Here is a 22603-nt window from a genome sequence, read left to right on the forward strand (position 1 = left end):
GGTTGCCTATTAGTTTTCTTGATTGTTTCCTTTGCAGTGCAGAAGCTTTTTATCTAGATGAAGTCCCAAGAATTCAGTTTTGCTTTCATTTCCCTTGCCTTCGGGGGATGTGTCGAGTAGGAGATTGCTGCAGTGGAGGTCTAGGAGGTTTTTTCCTACTTTCTCCTCAAGGGTTTCCTGTCTCACATTCAGGTCCTTCAGCCATTTTGAGTTAATTTTTGTGTATGGTGTAAGAAAGTGGTCTAGTTTCATTGCAAAGAATACAAAGTGCCAGAGACACCACTATAAACATGAATTCTAGGGAGAACACAATGACTCTAAACCCACATAAGACACACACTAGTTTAAAAGCATGCTGATCAAGTGCAACCTTTACATATGTGATCAGAGGATCCTTAAACCAATGCCACTTCATAATAATGGTCTGGTTATACAATCTGAATTACTATAAAAGTTCAAATTTAGGTTTATTACTCTGATGGTTGAAATATAAGCATTTGATTAGCCCTGAGTTGCATATTTTCACAAAATTAGCTGAATGCCTGTGTGAGGATAACCTGATGTCTGCTGGCTACCAACTTCCCTAAGAATCAGGGCTCCTTTGAATAGGCACTGTTGGAGAAATAGCTAAATGGCTAGCTCTCCAGGATGGCCTGGATCAGCAGGATAATCACGTGAATGTCCCTGGTACACTCCCCTTCCTACTCCATTAGTACCCCTTTCTGGTCTTCAGAACTTCCTTCATGCTTTGCCCATATTTCTTCAGCCTAAAATTCTTCACCTCATAGTCACCTAATCAAAATTCTGCAGTTGTTTTTGTTATTTTGTTTTATTTTTTAAATTCCAGCTGGGGACTCACTGCCTCCAGGAAAGACTTCCTTGATAATTCCAGCCCAGACTGACCTGTTGCTTCCTAAATTTCAGCTCTATTTACAATCTCACCTGAGACAATTCAGTATCCAGGCCAGTTCTTATTTATGGCACTATCCAGGTGATTGTTCCAAAATATTGATACTTTTCAGTGAGCCTTACTCAGGCCAACAGAGTGCTAAGTGTTCCCCACGCTCTTATCTCTTTCCATCCTCACCACAACCTCATGAGGGAGGTATTCTGACTTCACATTTCCTAAGAAACTGGCTCAGAGAGCCTAAGAGACCAGCTCAAACGGCAGAGCCAGGAACTGATTCTGGTTATGTCCAGTAGAGAGATCTCTATCTCTTTCCTCTTCCTCCACTGGCTTCCAAGGTGGCCCTGTCCACTTTGCTTTTCACTGTCATCCCCCCATCTTCTCCCCTTGGTGTTTCTCCTCCTAGGTCTCTGTGAAACAGGACAGTTTCTACTTGCTCTCTACTCCTATACACCTAAAGTAAATAGTTTGGTATTTAGCAAAATGTTTAGCAAAGCACCTGGAATAAATTGGGGTTTTATAACTCCCAGGGGGCTCTTCCATTAGGTCGCCAGTTTTCTTATTAGGGTATAGGGATTTCAGCAGTTTGGACCATATATTTCTGCAGGATCCAGGGCCACTCAGGATTTCCATCTGGGCCTTTCTAGGCTTGGTGTAATGGAACTGTAAAGATGAGGAATTTTTTTTTAATTTTATTTGAGAGAGAGGGAGAGAGAGAGAGAGTGAGAGAGAGAGAGAGAGCATGCGCAAGAGCAGGGGAGAAGGGCAGAGGGAGGGAGAGAGCATCCTAAGCAGGCTCCACACTCAGTGCGGAGCTTGACCCAGGATCATGACCTGAGCCGAAATCAAGAATCAGATGCTCAACCACCTGAGCACCCCCAGCACCCCAAGATGAATACTGTTTGAGAAAGGCAGTATTTGAATAATGGACAGGACAAATGAAACTTAAAGATGAATTGACAGAGATAACATTTGTTTCAAAGCCAGAAAATCCTACAAGCTCGATCATCTGCGTTGCAGATGATTCTTGAGGTTTCACATTTTGAAACATTCAGAACCACTTCAGCTCAGTTTTCTATTAAGAAGAAGGAGGAGGGAGAGGAGGAGAGGTGGATGAGGAAGGGGAGGAGGGGAGAGATGAAGGAGGAAAAAAGAAAAGGGAAGGGAAAAAGAAAAAGAAAAGGGGAAAGGAAAAGGAAAAGAGAAAAGGAAAGGAAAGGAAAGGAAAGGAAAGGAAAGAAAAGGAAAGGAAAGGAAAGGAAAGGAAAGGAAAGGAAAGGAAAAATAAAACCCTTCCTTGGTTCCTTGAGCGCTGGCACAGGGCCTGGTGATATGCCAGTTTTATCCTCGCTGCCAGTGTATGCCCCACTCCTAACTATAAGCAGCTGTTCTGCTGCACACATTTCTTTTTTTCCTTCTGTATTCCTTTTCCTGTGTGGTATGATTTTTCTTTCTCATTCCCATATCATTTCTAACCTATTGGTTGTTTTCTCCACTGGCCATTTACTCACCCAAACACGCTCATTCCCCAGCTAAGATACAGTCAAAGGGGCTCTACTACCCAATATGAACTGCCTGAGAAACTCTATTTTCATAATAGCAGCCACGGATGTTTGTCTACCACTTTATGGCCTATTTTCTTAGCATGCTTGGATTGTGAAGCCCTTTTCAATTATTGGGAAAAAAAGACAGGTAAACACAAACAGCCTGTGAATGCATAATTAAAACATGCCTCAAAGAAAAGTGAGGGAGGAAAATCACATTTACTCCAGCAAAGAATGTTAATAAACAGCTGCTGCCATCAGAGTACTAAAAGACACTTTGGTTTTAGTGTTAATGAAGGACTGAAGGAGAAGGCAGTGCAAACTACTTTCTAAAGAGTATAGTCTGTGAAATTCATGAACGTCTCTGGTCTCCAGTATCCTACAGCGTAGAGAGAAAGCTGTGATCAAGTTAAGTCATTCAGAACTGCAAGACTTTCAAAATTTTGATTTATCCACCCCTGGATGGCTCAGTCAGTCAAGTGTCTGACTTCAACTCAGGTCGTGATCTCACGGTTCATGGGTTCCAGCCCCGAGTCAGGCCCTGTGCTGACAGAGCTTCAGATTCTGTGTCTTCCTCTTCCTCTGCCCCTCCCCCACATTTATTTTTTTTAATTTTGATTAATCCAATGTAGTCATTCCACAGATAATAAAACTGAAGCCAAGTTTATTCATTACTTCAACAGACATGCAGTGAACATACACTATATGACAGCCACTCTCCTAGGCAGCAGGGATAAAAGGTATCATTTCTATTCTCAAGAGCTTCAAATCTAATGGGGAAGAAAGAAAATACAGACAATGTAAGAAACGTGAGTCTCAAAGGCAGAGGAAGAAAATGTAGAGTACGCTAAATTTTAAACCCTAATCTCATTTCTTTAATTTGCCTTCTTTATTTCTCTTAGACATTTGGCCTCTGTGGGATCTAGATAATAAACTCAACTATATTATTCTTCTTATTGGTGTAAGAACGCTGTAGCATGTGCTGGTTTTGTGGGCTCACATGGGTGTGCAGCCTGGTTTGAACATTTCCTAGCAACGTGAATGTGCGCCGCCGGCCCCAGCATGGGGAAATGGCATCACTCACACGTGTGGTCACATGTTAAATGAGCCATTGTGCTGGAGGCCCGGCCTGATACCTATTTCAGTAAATGTTAGCTATAAATATGATAGAAGTGTTTCTCATGCTAATGTTAAAGAAAACCCGATAGGTTGGGGTAGAAAGATGTTAGTAAGTGAGTGGTGAAGAAAACAAACTATCCCTCTGAGAAAATGAGCTCATTAATTTTACCAGTAAACAAAGTAGTGCCATTTTCTATAAGATGCTTAAAATTTTATGATGCTATTGTGCCTTGTAAAATGGTGAGTTTAGAAGACACTTCAAGCTTCTTTGATCTTGCAAAGGATGCTTCAATTTCAGAATACCTATGAATACCTCCCTGAACTTGTATATACTTAGCAAAATATAGTAATTTTTTTTCATATCAGGCACACCCAATCCTCTATAAATGGTGTTCATTTCTTAAAAAAGTCACATAACAGAGGTCAGCACTGGTCAGGATATAAATGGGCTAAGACAGGATTTAAATAGAGAATTTCAGTTTGGTCAGTAAAACTTTTTAGATTCACCATGATTGGGGAAAAATAAACATTATTAAAAGATGAAAGCATCTAAATTAAACTGCTGGCAAACAGCTCCTGAATCATGATTTTGAGGCTGGGGTGATGCTATGGCCTGGGGAGACAGGCTGTCGCAGAGTTCTAATTCCAGCTCTGGTGGCACCAGTGGGGATTAGTGATTTATATTAGTGTCTTCAGGCTCCTTGTCACAGGTTTTTTTTTTCTCTAGCTTTTTTTTTTAATCTAGCTACAGGGGTCCACAAACTATGGCCCATGGACCAAATCTGGCCTACTGTCTATTTTCTACATTTTATAGCAGCTAGGGGAAAAAAATCAAATGAATAATAGTATTTCTTGATATTTGAGAATTATATAAAATCCAAATTTTGAGGTCCATTAATACAATTTTATTGGAACACAGCCAATATTCATGTGCTTATGCTACAATGGTAGAGTTGAGTAGTTATAACAGAGAGTATATGGGCTGTAAAACCTAAAATATTGATTCTCTGGTCCTTTCCAGAAAATACTTTCTGATCCTTGATCTGGCATATAGAATGAATCCTAGAATTTAATGGGAATGGATGAACATGTCTACCAATATGGTCCACAGTCAAAGAGCACTCCTCATACAAACACTCTTCAAGGGTGTGATTATAAGATCACACTCCAAATCGGTTCACAAATGTGCCAAATGCCTTCCGGTTGGCATGGCAGGCAAATTTCAAGGGATTACAAACATTTTTAAATGCCCTTTGTATTATTTTAATAGCCTCTTTCAAATGTATATTTTAAGGCATTTTAAGTAGGAAGGGAGTTTTGAAGCAAAAATTCCACTTTTTTTAAAATAAAAGAATACATAGCTAAAACATTCTGCTTTTCAATGCTTTTATTTAATTCATGTTCAGAATTACTTGTGTATATAGAATTATGTTTTCGTGCCATAAACAACTCCTACTCACATTCTCTAAATGATTTCCACACATTAACTAAGAAAAAAAAATAATACAAGCTTCACGGCTGCCTACAGACTTAGGCAGACAAAAAAAGAGATTGTCATAGCTGCCCTTGGGTAACAGATAGAATTGCATAAACTGTAACTTACAGTACTAACACAAAAGGGGAAAAAAGTTAAGATAAAGAGAATGTCATAAAATTAAATGCCTTAGCAGCATATGTAACTAATGATTAAGAAAATGACCGACTTTTATTCCTTTTATGCTAGAACACTATTAAAATGTCTCCACATTTTCACACAAAATAGACACTAAATACTGGTTAACATTTTTAATTTTTTAAAATTTTTTTATGTTTATCATTGAGACAGAGACAGAGTATATGTAGGGGAGGGGCAGAGAGAGAGGAGGATACAGAATCTGAAGCAGGCTCCAGGCTCTGAGCTGTCAGCACAGAGCCCAATGCGGGGTTCGAACCCACAAACCGTGAGATCATGACTTGAGCCGAAGCTGGACACTTAACTGACTGAGCCACCCAGACCCCTCTTTGGTTTACATTTTTAATTGACAGCAAATTAATATAACCAATGACTATTTGTCCTACTAGGAATTGCAAATACAGATATGGATGATAAGCTATCATTGCTGATATCAAAAAAGTATTTCAAAACTCAAATACTTTTTTCTTTCTCATAGACATCCATGACTATTTCTTAAAACTATCTATTTCTCATATGGCCTATTCTATATTGCAGCTACACTGGCCATCTAAATAGGCTCATGTTTTGGTAAATTAAAAATTATACAGTCTCCGGATCCATGACATGTTCTAACTGGAAAGAGTTCTTTTGTAAAAGCTATCCAATCATAGAACCAGGAGGAAAAAACAACTAAATCAGGGAGATAAAAGTAAAAACTGATTGATGATATACTATGTAATTATAAATAATAGGAAAAAATTCTGCCACACTTTAGGCATGTGTGTATATGGGTGAAATAGATAGATGCATATAAACACAGAGATAAATAGCTAAATATGGAGAAAAATGTAGATAAATTGATAGAGATTAGTCTCTGGACCCTAAATTTAGACTACAGTTCTTACTCTAGAATCTACAGTTGGGTTTCAGGGAGTCTTTGAAACCTATAAAATTGTTTGCAATTTTTACAGGTATTTACATTTTTCTGACAAAATGATGCATAATGCAGTTTTTAGATGTTTAGTTACTTATATTCCCTAACTTCTCACTTAGCTCATAAAAATCCTTCTTCAAAATTAGAATAGAAACATTCTTTACTGAAATTTACAGATGTGATATGCAATTGTCGGAGGATATTGGAAATAATTAGCATAGTCATGGCTAAAGTCAGGCTATATGACACCTTCTCTTCTGAAGGGTTTAATTTCATTTCCAGGCAGATGAAAATCTCTTTGGATTACCCTTCTAAATTTCTCTCTCTCTCTTTTTTTTCATTTCCATAGCTGTCTCTTCACCTCTCATCCCCTTTTCTTCTGTGTTTACCTCTTTTCTTTCCCTAGAGGAAGGAAGAGGATAAGAAAACCTCCCACTTCTAGTTATTGATGTGGAGCACTGCGCAGGGACAGGGCTTTGAGAGTCTGGAATATTGGTAATTGCCTTTGAAACTCATAATGAGTCTTTCCTTGGATGATCCCTATGCGGGTTGGTGTACTGATCCCCAACATGTGAGTAATATTAAGCATGCTTGCGGGTGGCTAGACGGTGTGTGGTAAGTTGGCCAGTGTGTGGAGGGAGTTTGTGAAGAAGCAGAGACAATTTTGGCAAAGTGAGTTCTGTAATGTAGAAAGGTGAGCTCCAGCATACAGTTGTTTTCCATAGGAAAAAATTACAGATGCACATTCCTTATTTGGTACAGTTATTCACATATAAGTAAGGCTACTGCAGACAAGTGAGTTTTTCTCCCCAGCTTTTCACAATAGTGTATTTGTGACCAGAGAACATCCATTCAAAAGAACTAAAAGTGGGCACCTTTATCTAGTGCCTTTTGTTAGGATAGGCTTAAACATATAAATAGTTGCAAATAGCTGAAAATTCCTACTCTCACTTCAAGTGCCAAAACTCTTAACACAAATATATCTGTTTCTGGCATAGGCATATGAAAAAATATACATGAAAAAATTCATATGTTCATATTTCAGAAACCAGGGTCCAGGGTCTAATATCTCATATTTTTTATGCCAGAATATATATATAATTTATTTTGATTTTCTAGAACCTTACCTTTGTAAAGGTAAATCAGTCATACACATACACACACACATGCACATACACACACACTCACTGAGTAGTGTTAACTGTTTGGCCTTGACCAAATTACTGCACTGTGCCTTAGTTTCTTTATCTGGAAATGGTGGTAATAACAGAGCCGGCCTCATGGAGCTGAGATAAAGATCAAATTTAATAATACATGGAAAGAGTCTGGAACATGGCCTGGGATACAGATAAAGCTCTAAGTACAATAATGGGTAACATACTACTCTGTTTAGCTCCCAGAGGCTGGCATGTTGGCTGCTGATGGCTCACAGAAGTCTTCATGGAAATTGCTTTCCATTCCAACAGGGAGCTGCTTCACCTGAGTTTATTTGTCTTCTCTTTTCCCATAAACAACTAGACTAGCTAATGCCAAGAAAAAAGGTCTGCTCCTTGAGTTTAGAGCAGCCCTGCGGGGCATCCCAGCACTGGAGCTACCTCCCCATGGCATCAGCTGAGACCTCATTTGCAATGTGTTGTGGGCCAGCTTCCTTCTGCCTGATCCTACTCTCCTTGCTTTCTCACAGATGAGATACCTCCAGAGAGCATTCCTCAATATGCTGTTTTTAAAAATCTTTATCTATCTATCATCTGTCTATCTATCTATCTATCTATCTATCTATCTATCTATCTATCTATCTATCTATCATCTATCTCCAGTATAAATAACATAGTGTTATATTAGTTTCAAGTGTATAATATAATGATTCAACAATTCTACACATTACTCAGTGTTTATCAAGATAAAGTGCTCTTAATCCTCATCACTTATTTCACTCATCCCCCCACCCACTTCCCTTCTGGCAATCACCACATTGTTCCCTGTATTTCAGGACATGAGAAATTGCACATATGAGTGAAATCATTATGGTATTTGCCTTTCTCTGACTAACTTATTTCACCAACCATTATACCCTCCAGCTCCATCCATGTTGTTGCAAGTGGCAATTTCATTCTATAAATCTGAAGAAAAAAACTGTTAAAAACTCCCAGTCTAAGTTGAAAAACACAATGGAAGTTGTATCTTACAGAAAATGTGTTTCAGAGAAGAAATCCAAACCCCATTTCCCTGACATTTACTATGACAAGAGGAAGAATAGGACAGAGGAAGTGCCTCTTGAAGAAAAGTTTTCAAGGTAAACTCTTTTTTCAAGGGGAGTAAAAGAAATTCTCTCAACCATCAGAACAAGTCAGAAAAGCACAAGAGAGTTGCTGGTAAATTCTGAAGTGTGCCAGAACTGTCACTCACCCCTTCTCCAAGTTGTAGACTCATATGAAGCTCAGCAAGCCATTGAAACTGTTGGATCTGAAGCTCATGCTTCATGGGGAAAGGGACAAGATGACAAGGTTGAGGGAGGGAGCAATGGTGAAACAGCCTGTATTACCCCTATTTGGCAGGCCAGGGTACATGAGTTTCCTGGTAGCTGAAGAAGTACAAAGAAAGCATCTGGCTTGTGAGCCCTTCTGATGGTATGCCATCTAACAGGACCTTGCCGAAGGCCTAAAATTATACCACGTGAAGTGGATTTCCAATCCTAGGGATGCTGAACAACCCATAAATGTACTCTATGAGCAAGTCAACTCTTGGAAAGGAATGTAATAACCAGTCAGTGTTAAGGGGCTATACTACAGCAATAGCTTCTGTGTAGACAGACTTCTACCTTCTTCCATTTCTCTCTTGGTAACATTATCAGAAAGGAAGGCAGAGAAGTAGGAAAGAGGACATACAGAATTTCCCTCATTTTAGCCACTAGAGCCACAAAGAGGTCTTTGCTGAACCAGGGGATTGAAAGATCTTACACAGCAGGAAATAAGAGTTCAACATAGCCAATTTAGGAGCAGCTACTGTAGACAATAAAATCACTTCATACAAATAAAAGTCCACCATGAACTTGGTAAACATATACATTTCAATGAGTATTTATCCAGTACTCTGCATTGTACTGCACCATGTGTTAGAAATACTATTATGAGAAGAAAGGGATGGCTCCTAACACGTATGGAGTACATATTTCCTTGTCTCCTTTTGTCTTCCTTCCTCTGAATCACTATGTCTTCCCCCTCTGACTATTCTTCAAAGAAGGTTGAGACATCAACATCCATTAAATATTGTTTATTTTCTAAACATCATAAGGGAAATTTGCCCAGAACACATTTAAGAAGAAAAAACACTGACTGCATTTTCTTACTTCAAGTACTATACATTAAATTCTGCCAACATTCCTTTCTCAACCACATTTCCCAAAAGCTTAGCACTTGGCCATAAAAGTTCACTCCAGTCTAAAATTTGGCGTGCCTAACAGCAAAGTCTTCAAATTTGCCAATTTGGCTAACATCTCCTTTTTGAATAACAAGTAGAGACATAGGGGGAAAAAAACTGGGGTGGAAAGCTATAAATCATGGCATTATCCAGAGACAATTCATTTTATGAGATAATAGTAAGTTTAAAAGAAATTAATCCTAAATTATGGTAGATTTGTTTTCAGATATATTTTTACAAAAGATTAAAAGCTGCAGAGAGATATTCTATACACACAAATGTAATTAAGTCATATACAAAAATCTGAGAACTTTGATTCTATTGTGAAATCTTTTTTAAATTATTTACATATGACTATTACTTAATTTCAGAGGATATTTCAGATGGAAGTAAAACAAAAATAAAACAACACAAAAACCCCTATCTACTAGTAAATATAGATATATATAAATTATAAAGAATTCTAAAGAATTATATTTTATAATATTCTATAACATAAAGAATTAAAAACATATAGAGCACTATACAGAAACTGTATATATATACACGCACGCATATATATACATAAACATATATACATACACAAATTCACACACAAATGTGTGTATGTGTATATAGTACTAGAATATTTAGCAAAGAGCTTTTGGGAAGCTTTTTGTCAGTTTTTTTTGGAAATCATTTTAGGAAGGTGAGATTAAAGGGTTTAATCCTATCCATTGATATGCCTTGGGTAGTTGGGTTTGCGGTACTTGTACATAAAGACAGAATCATGTTGGGTTTGTAAACACTACTTGTAGCATGGATTTTCAAAACCCATGGAATATTTAGAATTAGGAGTACTTAGAAAATATTATCTTATCCATCTCATTTGCAAAAATAAGTCAAGTATAGTTAGTAAACCTAATTTTGCAAAAATTGGTTAAAAATCATGTGATACAGATTCCCATGTTTTCATACAAATACAGAAGCATTTGTCTGGAAATTCTGTCTTAATGTGAGGGACACACCAACAAAGCTTCAATGACCAAGATTCATGGCACAAACACTGGATTCTTAATGTAGCTATGGTGTTTCTCCCTCTTTAAAGACAAATTTGGCACAATTCTCTTGTCATTCCTAAGATAATTCGGAATTATAAAACCTAATGTAGAAGCTATTACATATTGTGTTAATGATTCGGGAAGCATCTTTTCAAATGAGCTATGGGCATAGTATATTTATTTCCATAATTACTTTAATAAACCTAAATTTACTTGAGAATGTGTGTTTTTTTCCCTAAGACAACCTTTAGATTTCACATCACACAATCTTAAACTTAAGCTTTGCTCAGTCAAAGCCATTTTGTCATATGCTCCACATGTGACATGCATGCCCTACAGAAACAATCTTAGAGAGGAAGTTTTGAGACTTTCTGGGCTCAAAGACCCAGTTCTCTCTAGAACAATCTTGACAATATCCATTGATGTTATATCAGAACACCCTCACCAAAAGATGAAATCTCTACATATTTAGTAGACAGAATGGGAAAGCAGACCTTTAGTATTATTAGAGACAAAGAGTCAAAGTGATCAGTTTAATATCATGTTCACTTAAAAACCAATAGGCACTAATGTTGTGAATAAATAGGGAAAGAAATTTCCTCTAGTGATACTTCAAAGACTTTGCAACATCTGGAATTTGGTTCCATACAGGGTATTCCACTAAAAAGTAAGTATAAAAAGATTTTAATAGAGCAAACAAGATTCAGATTTCATACAATGTGTTCTCCCTGGGGGGAGACAAATAACACAATGCATCTGACTAACCTTTCTGCACTTCAGCTGCATTAATTAACATTTAGTCATGGCTTCCATCATGAGCCAGATGAACTCAGGCTACAGCTGTTTTCAGTGAAGGGGAAAAATATGCTTCCACATTTTAGATTCCCAGCATTAATAAATCTGAGAAAAATGTTTTATTGACTGCCTTTGTGCCAGCATTATGGATATGCATTACATATTAGTCACCCAAATAAATTCACACATGCCCTAGACTGTGATTAAATCAGAGTCAGTATCGCATGAACTGGGTCAGCCAGTGCCAATGCTATAAAAACCACATTCCTAGTCTTTTTTTTTCATACATCAAGGATTAAATAACTGATCAAAGAAGTTGATTGCAGCCTTGAAAAAAAATGTTACTGGGTGAATGAAACATTTAAGTGGAGATCAGCTACTCTGAGTGAGAAAGATACAGATGACTAGAAGAAAATGAACAGATGTTGAAGAAATTGAACTGCAGGATCTAATGGCTTGGCAGAGACATCCTCAATACTGCATGCCAAACATGTGGAAGTGTTTGGATGAGAGCAAAATTGAGGTACAGAACTTCAATACTTGGTTAGCCACTGAAGGGGGATTTTTGTTTTGTCTTATTTTTATAACAAAGATTCCTTCAAGATGCAGTTCGTGGAGAACTATGACAGTGAGTTAGCTGGGCAAGGCACTCTACTTGTAATATCTTGCCAAATTCATATCACAAGAACACAGTAAAACCAATTTTGTCTCCAGTAGTCCCTTATAAATCCTGTGCCACGTCTTCTAGTCAACTCTGGAGTCTCAGGGATGAATGGGTACCCAACAGTTATGTGGCCATATGCATATTGTGTGTGTGTACTCGATCCTTTGTACTGATGTATAAACCTGGAATCACTGTCTGTCTAAAAACGAACCAAATTTGACACTTGCTTTCTCAAATTAATGTCATAGCCACAACTCAAGAAGAAGAAATTTTCTTGATCTTCACTTCTACCAACACGGAATGGCAGTAAATTAATCAAACCAGAAAAATACCTTACCTGGAACTACTTCAAAAAGGAATTTTCCTGGGCTCTCTTCATTGCAGGGATGTTCAAGGACTTTATTTCCAGGCAGAAAAATAGTACCCTGTGAACACAAATGCCCCAAACATTATCATCAGAGGGCAAATATTGAATATCATAATCATCATCAGTAAATATCCAAAGTGTATCTGTAATCCAGTATATAGTAATACTCACCAGACTCAATGATATTCCCAACTAATCAAAAATCATGTAACAGAATCATATTAATTCTGTTAATTACATAAATTAATGTTAATTAACATTTAACATGTTTTTGTTGACCACTTAATGTGTATAAGATACTGTATTAAGTGCTGAGTTCATTTTAAGCACCAATTTGTTAAATGCATTGTGTGCCAAAATTTTTACTGAGCATTCTACCAACATATTATTTGTTAGACTAGTCTTATAAAGTAGGTGTTATTTTCCTCATTTTATAGCTGAGAACACCAAGGAAGAGATATGAAATAACTCAGCCAAGGTTGCCATAGCCTTCCCTTGATTATTTCTTCTCTTTTCTATCTGTTAGATTTCTCTCTTTAATGTATTATTTCTATCAGTACTGAGACATACTTAAAATTCTATTCTATTTTTAAAAGATACTACTTTGACTCCTTCTCCTCTTCCATCTATCTTCTTTTTTTCCCCTTGTCTAGCAAAGAGTTGCCTACATTGAATCTATTTCTTTACATGTGTACACTACAGCCTGGTTTGTGCACCCACAATTCCAATTACCTGATTCTCACAAGCAGGCTGCTTGACAATTCTCAATCCTCAATAAATTTGACTTCCCAGGAGCACTCAGCACTATTAACCATTCTTTCTTGAAGCAGCTTCTTCTCAGTTTTCTCCAGGTTTTTCTCATTCTTTTCTATTGGTAGAGTATCTTTTGCTGGGTCTATGTGGCCTTTAAATATTAAAGTGTTTCAAAGATGTATCCAATTATTGCTTTTCTTCTGACTATTATCTCTTTCTTAGAGCTATCTCATTCATGCCTGTCACTTCAGTAATCAACTATAAGCCAATGAATATCAGATTAATATTTCTCCTCCTCCTCCTCCTCCTTCTCCATCTTCTTCTCCTCTTCTTCTTCCTCCTCCTCCTCCTCAAATTTTAACTAGGCTCCACATGCATCATGGGGCTGGAACTCATGACCCTGAGATCAGGAGTCACAGGTTCCACTGATGGAGCCAGCCAAGCACCCCTCAGATTAATATTTCTAACTCAGGGCTCTTTAAGCTTCACACCTTTTTATCCAATAATTTATTTGAATTTCCATTTGGATATCTCAAAAGCATATTAAACTTAGTCAAACTAAAGTGCAATTAATTTTGGTCCTGCTTAGGTATTCCCTAGCTTTGTGACTGGCATCTTCTTCCAATCAGTTGCAAAAGCCAGATATGAAGGGGTTGTCATCCCTTGTATATCTGTACTAGCACTCCCTAGTTCAAGTGACCTTTGTCTGTGGTCTTGTATGTTTCAAAGTCCATTCACTGAATTCTCTATAACCCTTGAACATCTTTCAATCCATTTTTTCCTTAATGCAGTCCAAGTATCTTTAGAAACAGAAATTTCATCTTGCAACTTTCTTGCTTAAAAATCTTCAATGGTTTTCATTTGTCCTCAGATCAACTTCTGGATGGTCTACTACCATTCAAATCTATAAGCTCATTGTTCTACTCTTATGCTTTTCATGCTTTCTATGACTTTCTATAATCAAGTCAACTGCTTTTCTGTAAATAGTATCAAAATACCATCTACCTTAGGACTATATTCTTTCTTGAATTATTTATAACCACTTCACAGATTGATTACATATAAAATATACTGGTATAGCTTTCAGAAAATGTTCCTGAATTGATTTACCATTGTATGTAGTTATGCTATTTGTAAGATTATTTGATTCATATCTATCTCCATCATTTAACTGTAAAGGAATAAGGATAATGTGTATTTTGCTCTCTAATTTACCACCAATGCCTAGTATTTTGCCTGACATAAGGCTAATGTTGAAAAAAATGTATATTGTTGAGTGAGTCAGTACTGTTAGTGTAGTAAAGCCAAGATTCAAAACCAAGCATGCCGGATTTAAAATCCTATGTTATTGTCAACAAGATTATATCGTCCAGTTTTGCCAGTTTAAAGCAATATTTAGCTCAAGCAATATCTAACTCAGTTTTCATCCTACTTGGTTTGGCACAGAAAATTATAGTCATCAACTCTGTCCCTACTTCTAGGCTTAGAATGATAAAGCATAGCACTCTCTACCTAAAACCTTAGGAATCATAGGTTAGACATACCCCTCTCCCTCCTTGCTTCCAAGAGGAAGTTTTGGAGGTACAACCTTTCTTTTCCTCCTCTAGGAAGTAACTTTTCTTACATCTCATCATATCTAGTGTCTCTGGCCCATGGATCCCAGTTTGTTTTCTGGTGTTTTCAATGATTTTAAAAAATAACTAAATACTTCGAAAATATTCATCATAATTAAGACCTTTTTATATATAGGTTTGATCTATATGGTTTCCATAGAAAGTGATAAAATCAGCTGTTTCAATTAAGAGTTTATTTTACTTAACGAAATGGTTTTGTGAAGTAATTAAATTTGTGATTTAGCTGGTGTTAGAACATAGCATCTAACCTTACAGACAGATGCAATATTCATCTATGGGTGCATGTATGCTTGGATGTTTGTATGTGTGTATGTGTGGCTCCTGTTTGATTCTATGCCTTCAGGCTCTACTGAAGATCCTAAACTATACATATCCTATAAGTTGAATTCAAGCCACTCTCTTGCAGAAACAATTCTGCATGAGTCAGTCTCTTCCATGAAATCTCAAACTACCTCACTTGGTTATTAAAGGGTAGAGCAGTGCTATTCTTTGTTGTCTTTTTCATGCATGTGAAATAGCTACTTCTGGGTGAAATTATTTTTATTTTTAAATTTTGACATCTTCCAGATTTTATATTTAGCTGTTTTCCAAAGAAATTATGATGAGAGCATATAGTTCATAAATTAGTGGATAATGTTTAGGGCAGGATATATTGTAATTGACAAACATTTGCTGTGGTTATTTCATCAAGTCATACAATAATAAAATAAAGTAATTTAGTTGAAACAGCTAACTTGATCACCTTGTAGAGAAACCATGTAGTCTTTAAGGTCTATAACTGAGAGAAGAGCCTTAATTGTGACAGTTATTTCAAAGTACTCTGTAATATAATATTGTTAGAAAATGCAGATAAATTTTTAAAGTCTATAATTTACCCACCATCATAGATAATTAATGTTAGCATGTATACATCTTCCTGTATTTGTATATATGTATGTATATGTGTGTATTAACAGCTATAGTAATTTTTACAAAAAAGTAATCAAAATAAAGCCTTAGTTATTATCTGCTTCAAAACTTAAAAATCCTTGTTGTTATTGTACCAATTTAATTATTGATATAATTTTTTTAATTTTAATTTTTTAAAGCTTATTTATTTTCAGAGAGAGAGCATAAGCAGGGGAGAAGCAGAGTATTAAGCAGGCTCTACACTGTTAGCACAGAGTCCAACAGGGGGCTCAAACCCATGAACTGTGAGATCATAACTTGAGCCGAAATAAAGAGTCAGACACTTAACTGACTAAGCCATCCAGGTGCCCTGACATAGTTTTTTAAAGCTGAATAGTATAGTGCTTGCTTGAATATACATGCTTTCAAATCCTCTGTTGTTGTAAAGTATTTATGGTTTTCTACAAGTGTTGTTATAAAGAATATTTTCATGAACATCCACGAAGCTAAATCTTTGAGCTCCTCCTTTATTCTATAGGACAAATCCCTAAGATAGATGAGTAGTAAAAAAGTATGCACTGTTTGTATGGGTTTAGTTAATTCTTCCAGAGTGCTCTAAATTAGATAAGCAAACAAATAAACAACTAATGAGCAAATAAAATAAAAGTGCCCAATCTGATTGAGAAGTAGTTTATTGAGACACTACCATATGTCAGATATTATTTCTAAAACCATTTCAAATGATGTGAAGTATGGGAAAGAAATAAACTCTTTACTCTCAATACAAGAATAGCATAATACATGATTATACAAGAAATAAGTACCAACCAAAGTATGCAGAAAAACAAACAAATATAATAAAAGTTTAAGAAGAGAGTGTCATTGGTTTGTCTGATTAGTTAAGAAAGGTAAGATAAAAATAATTTTTAAAGGATAATTAGATTTTAAGATTTAGGGAGCTAGGGAGTATAATGGAGAAAAATCACATCAACAAAAGCACTGATTAGAGCCATATGTGCAAAATACATTAGAATAATAGAATTTTCACATGAAGGAATAATTAGGAGGTAAAGACCGCTAACGCCATTGAGGAAAGTCTAACCCAGGGCAAAGGACACTGCACTTGACATCCATAACAACTGAGAACAAGAGCAGGCTCTTGAACAAAGCAGATGGAGATTGAGGAATACCAATCTCTTAGAAGTTTGTTACCATGAAGCAATTAATTTGTCATAGATGACAACGTCAAGACTTACACAAATGTATTGGCAGCAGAAATAGCATAAATTTACATCAGAGATGCTTAACTGGAGATACAATTTTTGGAACTAGAAACTGGGCACAGTTTAAACATAGAGAGTGAAGAAGAAAGAGTCAAAGATTACTTCAATTTCTCTCTTTGCATACCTAGAAGAATGGTGATGTCTCTTACTTGAAATGGAGAATTAGGAAGTATTAAACTCCACTAAGTCCATGTATTTGAGCCATAACTGTGTGATAGGCTTTAATTTTCTGTTAGTAGCTAGACTGGATGCTCTCTCTTTGCCCCTCCCTCATCTTCTTTCCACCCATCACTCTGTTCTGTATCCCTGGAAACTAATCTTTATAAATTGCATAAACCAGGCTCTCTTGACCTCAGACTTCAGGCTGGATTTGAAAGATCATAGCAGAAAATCAGAAGGCAGCAAAAGAGACAGACAGAGATATTTATTGACCTGTCCTCCTCCAAGCTAGCCAGAAAATTGGCCTTAGTTGCATTGGATACCTTAGTCCACATCTCCTAAATCCGAGGCTTCCCCAGGTTCTAGTGGTGCTAACAGGCCCAGCTTGTTTTCCCTGTCTGTAGGTGTCTATGAACCTTTCCAACACTTTATAAATGGTTTCCTTATCATACACTCTACAATTACCACTCTTCAGGGGGAGTCATCAATTTCTTGCTGGGATCTGGAGTGACAAAATAGGGTGCAAATACTCTGAGTCTTCTAAGAAATGGCATATTACCCCTGATGCTCAATATGCCTCCCTGGAATTTTTGGATGATCACAGAGAAGAGGAGCAAGTATAAGAAGATGTAACCTTTTTGGTCAGGGTTCAGTATGCATGGTAATAATCACATGTCAATAACTAAACAGCATATTCAGAATGCAATTAAGCTACTTTTTATGCTTTACAGGGAATACTTACAGTCTGACAGCTAAGATTCGGCAAAAGAAACACAATTCAGAACCATCATACTATCTCTTTTTCAGCTAAAAACGCTATTAGAAAAGAAGCTCATCTCTAGTTAAAACTCTGAGCCCAAACCACAAGATATTGGGGTAAAGCAAGATGATGTTGAAAATAAGCATAGTAATCTTATTATCTGGACTTTGGGTTGAAAAAAAAATGTATGCATGTGCAGTAGCTTTGTTACTTCTATAAACATAATAGAATTTTTTTCCAGCACTAACAGTGATCATCAACATCACAAGAGACTAGGCAAAGTCTAAGCTTGAGAATAGATATATGTATTTAACATTTTTTTTCTTATATTTTTATTTGTTATTGAGACAGAGAGAAAAACAGAGCATAAGTGGGGGAGGGGCAGAGAGAGACACACACACACACAGAATCTGAAGCAGGCTCCAGGCTCTGAGCTGTCAGTACAGAGTTCGATGCAGGGTTTGAACCCATGAACCATGAGATCATGACCTGAGCCTAAGTCAGCTGCTTAACCAACTGAGCCACCCAGGCATCTCTATATATGTGTATTTTTAATGGAACTAGACAGAGGTTGAAAAATGGTATCAAGGGGAAACAACTAGGTTTTTTTCTTAGAAAAACAACTAGGTTTTTTTAGAGTACCATAGGTTGATTTAATTTTTTTTCTTTGTAGCGAGTAATTTCATTAAGTCATTCAACAAATATTTATTAAATAACACTTGGCATAAACCAGGGCCTCTCCCAGGCACAAAGGATATAAATGGTGAGAAGTTCCAACAATGTTTTTGCACTCCTGGATCTTAGGATCACACAGGGAAGGTAGAAATTGAAAAAACAAATATGTAAAATTGTACCCAGAAGCACTCTGGGCCATGTAACAATCTACCAGTGACACGGATGTCTGTGGTCAGGTGAATCTGCTCTCCAGTCAGTGTGCCTGGATTCACATTCCCAGTCCACCGCCAAGTAGCTTTCTGGCCTCAGGCAAGACAGTTACCCTTCCATTGCCTCAGGCTCTACGTTCTTAGAATGGGATTAAAAATAGAACCGACTTCATCAAGTCACTGTGAGCTCATATGGGTAGTTTGTAGGAAAATACCTGACACATACTATTTTTTAGCTGCTTTTCATATAAAAATTATCTTTCTTATACCCCAGAAGCCTCAAAGATAGTTTGGGCCCATGTTTTGCTAATCCCTAAATAATGAGATAGATAAGAGTTCTAGTAAAGGTCCAATATATATCTGCTGGTATTATCATCTAGTCAATTAAACAGGAGGTAAACTTATGAGGAATTTTAAGTTATTTTTTTTACTGACTATCATGTTTGTAAGGCCAGACTAACCCAAACAAACTTCTAATTAACAATCATAATAAATAGCATAGCATGAAATTATGATGATATTTGCTGACATTTCTTACCTGCTACTTTGCTAAACCAAAATATATGCTATTTATATCATTAATATGCTCAGTGACTTTGTGATCTAGGTATTTCTCATCTTATTGATGAGGAAATGGAGCTCAGGGTGGCAAAGAGCCTGGCATAGTAAATTCCTAACACAAATTTGGACAAAAAGTGATTGAATAAATTAATACAAGCTGCTTTAAGGACTATATCTTTGGTTATTAACCCAATTTATGTTCCTACTTCTAATCAATGACTGCTATTTAAAGCAGGTTGAAGAAGTTTTATGAAGAGTTGCAAAGTTTCTTTCTTAGCCTCTGAAAATAGGTACACCAATTCCTGGAATGCTTTTGGGGAGGGCAGTGAAGGGGAGACTTGCAAATCTATGCAGTTTTAGATTCTACCAAAGTAATTCTGATGTGCAGACTCTTTGGGGAACACTGACCTAAGCATTGTTACAAATTGTCTTGTAGAGAAAGTAGCACAGTATTCATAAAGCTGTGTACATTGTAGAATGCATTGTCTTTCCTCAAAATAATAGATGTAATATTTTCAAACCATTATTTAAATTAACCATGGCAAACATAAGAGCGTGGGACTATCTTGTAATTACTGAACAAATAAAAATAAATTCTCTATATAAATGTCTCATGTTGCTACTTCCATTAACTGCAGATTTAGGGCATGAGAAGCATTGTCATTCTGGGCTCATTTTAATTTAAAGCAGCATTTGCATACTATTATTACATATGTTCAGATCCTAGGATGCTAATTAATTGTGCACTAATTGTAATGGAGAAAAATATGTACTATATTTTGATATAATTCATTTAAAAGCTCTTAACCCTTTCTTCTCAGACACAAAGACCCATGTGAATTCCCACTCTGGACAGAACAGAAGCACATAAACCTATTCTCCAAGGCAGTCCTCCTGCATGAATATTCACTCTGGAAACACAGCCATTACCATTCTAGCTACATTTAGATCATTGTCTACATGTTTTTGATGAATTGGAAAATGGAGAAATTCCTTGACAACAGGGGGAAAACAGATTAGAAATGTGGGAAAAGGAAGACACAATTATTCAAATATCAAAATTCTATAATCACATTCTCAAAATTGGTAGAGACCTTAGAAATGACCTTACTCACACTTATCAAATAGATGAATCCCTTTTCAATACCATGGTCGTCAGAAATTTGACTGAAATATCTCACTAATTTTCATATAGTCTTCCATGACACTTTTGAAAGATTAAACTTGAAATGAAAAAATCCAAAAATTGACATAAAGTCCATCCCCCTACAATTTCTATTCTTCCTTGTGGAGTGACGTCCCCTTTTTCTAGCTTGAACCTTTCAGCTCAATCTACTGAGACTTATGTGCCAACTTTGCTCTATATTGTAATGTTCTAAAAAATCCTATGTAGGGTTACAATTACATTTGTCCATTACCGGCAGGAATGTGGAGGCACAGATTAAGCAGCGCCCAGCTGTGCAGCTGGTAAAGTGCAGAGATGCAACCTGACCCTCCTGAAGTTCAAGAGTCAGGTGCTCAACTGACTGAGCCGCCCAGGCAACCAGTCTAATAATTTTAATCTCAGAAGTTCCATTGATTTTATAGTTGCTCTCACATGATAGCACATATATTATTTGTTCTTGGCTCCTGCCCAAGCTACTCAAATATCGTTGACTTCTTTCTCTGCTTTAAAAATACTGACTTGGCTACAATGATTAGGAAGCAAAGTGTTTCAATTCTAAATATGCATTCTCACCCTGCCCTGTCAGATCAACTAGGCATAATTAATGTGGTAATTAAAATTAAAATCTAATTTACACTAATTAAAATTAATACAATAATCTTCCCACTTCTAAAATACATTAAGTATATTTTGTTGTTGTTATTGCTTTGATTGCTGCTTTAATATGCATATGGACTGATTTCTTACACTAAAGATGCCACTATCGCAAAGTATCCAGCAAGATCAGATAACATGATATTTTTCTTGAATTTTTATTTTTTATGTCATTTCTTCTCTGGGCCAGAAAATGTTTTGAGTGAAGATATAGCAACACTGAAAGTAGACAATACTTCTGTTCTCATGAAACTTACATTTTAATAAAAAAAGGCATGCATCTATTTATAAATAAAATTTAAAACATAAGGAAATAATTATATAATGTAAAGTGCTGTGTACTAATGAAAATAGGGTGGTATGTTTGAAAGTATCTGGTTGGCTACTTTGGAATGACTCTTCAAAGAAGGCCTCTCTGAGCAGGTGACATTTAGCTGAGGTTTAAATGCTAAGAAAAGTCCATCCTATGAAGATGAAGGGGAGAATGGCTATGTCTGATAGGAAGGCAGACCCCACTTATAAGCTAAGGTTAAGTATTTGTATTTTTTTCATGTTTTATTTATTCTTGAGAGACAGAGAGAGAGAGTGTGTGAGTGGAGGAGAAGCAGAAGGAGAGAAAGACACAGAATCCGAAGCAGGCTCTGTCAGCACAGAGCCCCATGCAGAGTTCAAACTCACAGACCGTGAGATCATGACCTGAGCTGAAGTCAGCTGCCCTACTGACCGAGACACTCAGGCGGCCCAAGTATTTGTATTTTTAATCTAAGTGTAATGAGAACCCTTTGAAGGGTTTTGAGCATGGTATCATCTGATGTTTATTTTTATTTTATTTTTTAAAATTTTAATTCCAATATAGTTAACATACAGGATTATATCAGTTTCAGGTGTATAATACAGTGATTCAACACTTCCAAACATTATCCAGTGCTCATCATGACAAATGCACTCCTTACTCTCCACAACCTATTTAACCGATTTGCATTTTTAAAAGAACACTTTGACTATTAAATAGAAAATAGATTGTAAAGATACAAGAGTGGAAGCAGGGGGCCAAGCTAGTTCAGGAGAGAAAAGATTGGTAGCCATTGAGATGAAGAAAAGTGATATTATTTGGATTATGTTTCAGAAGTAAACAAGAATGGGTAATATTTTGGGCATGGGGCTCAAGGAGAGACAGGAAACAAGCCTAGAATTGTGTCAGCATTATAGCACTGGGTGATCTCATATACTATGGTGGGGAAAATAGAAGAGGGGAGAAACAGGATTGGGGGAAAATAAAGAATTCAGTATAGGCCATGTTAAATTTGAAATGCCCATTAGTCATTCAAGAAAATGAAAAGTAGAAAGTTAGATATATGAGTCCCAAGTTCCATAGACAGATTCAAGCTGGAGATTTACTTCTGAGAGTCCACCAACTATAA

General features: G+C 36.5%; 1 protein-coding gene across 2 annotated transcripts in view; it reads right to left on the reverse strand.

Annotated features, from left to right (window-relative positions):
* ARHGAP24 (Rho GTPase activating protein 24) overlaps positions 1-22603 on the reverse strand; it is a 484571-nt gene that overhangs the window by 251039 nt on the left and 210929 nt on the right. For both annotated transcript variants that reach the window (XM_029943691.1, XM_029943700.1), the window contains one exon: positions 12412-12499. In XM_029943691.1, coding sequence (XP_029799551.1) covers positions 12412-12499 — 88 coding nt within the window. The remainder of the gene's footprint in view (positions 1-12411; positions 12500-22603) is intronic.

Source organism: Suricata suricatta, chromosome 1 (assembly GCF_006229205.1).
Source record: "Suricata suricatta isolate VVHF042 chromosome 1, meerkat_22Aug2017_6uvM2_HiC, whole genome shotgun sequence".
Classification (NCBI taxonomy): Eukaryota; Metazoa; Chordata; class Mammalia; order Carnivora; family Herpestidae; genus Suricata; species Suricata suricatta.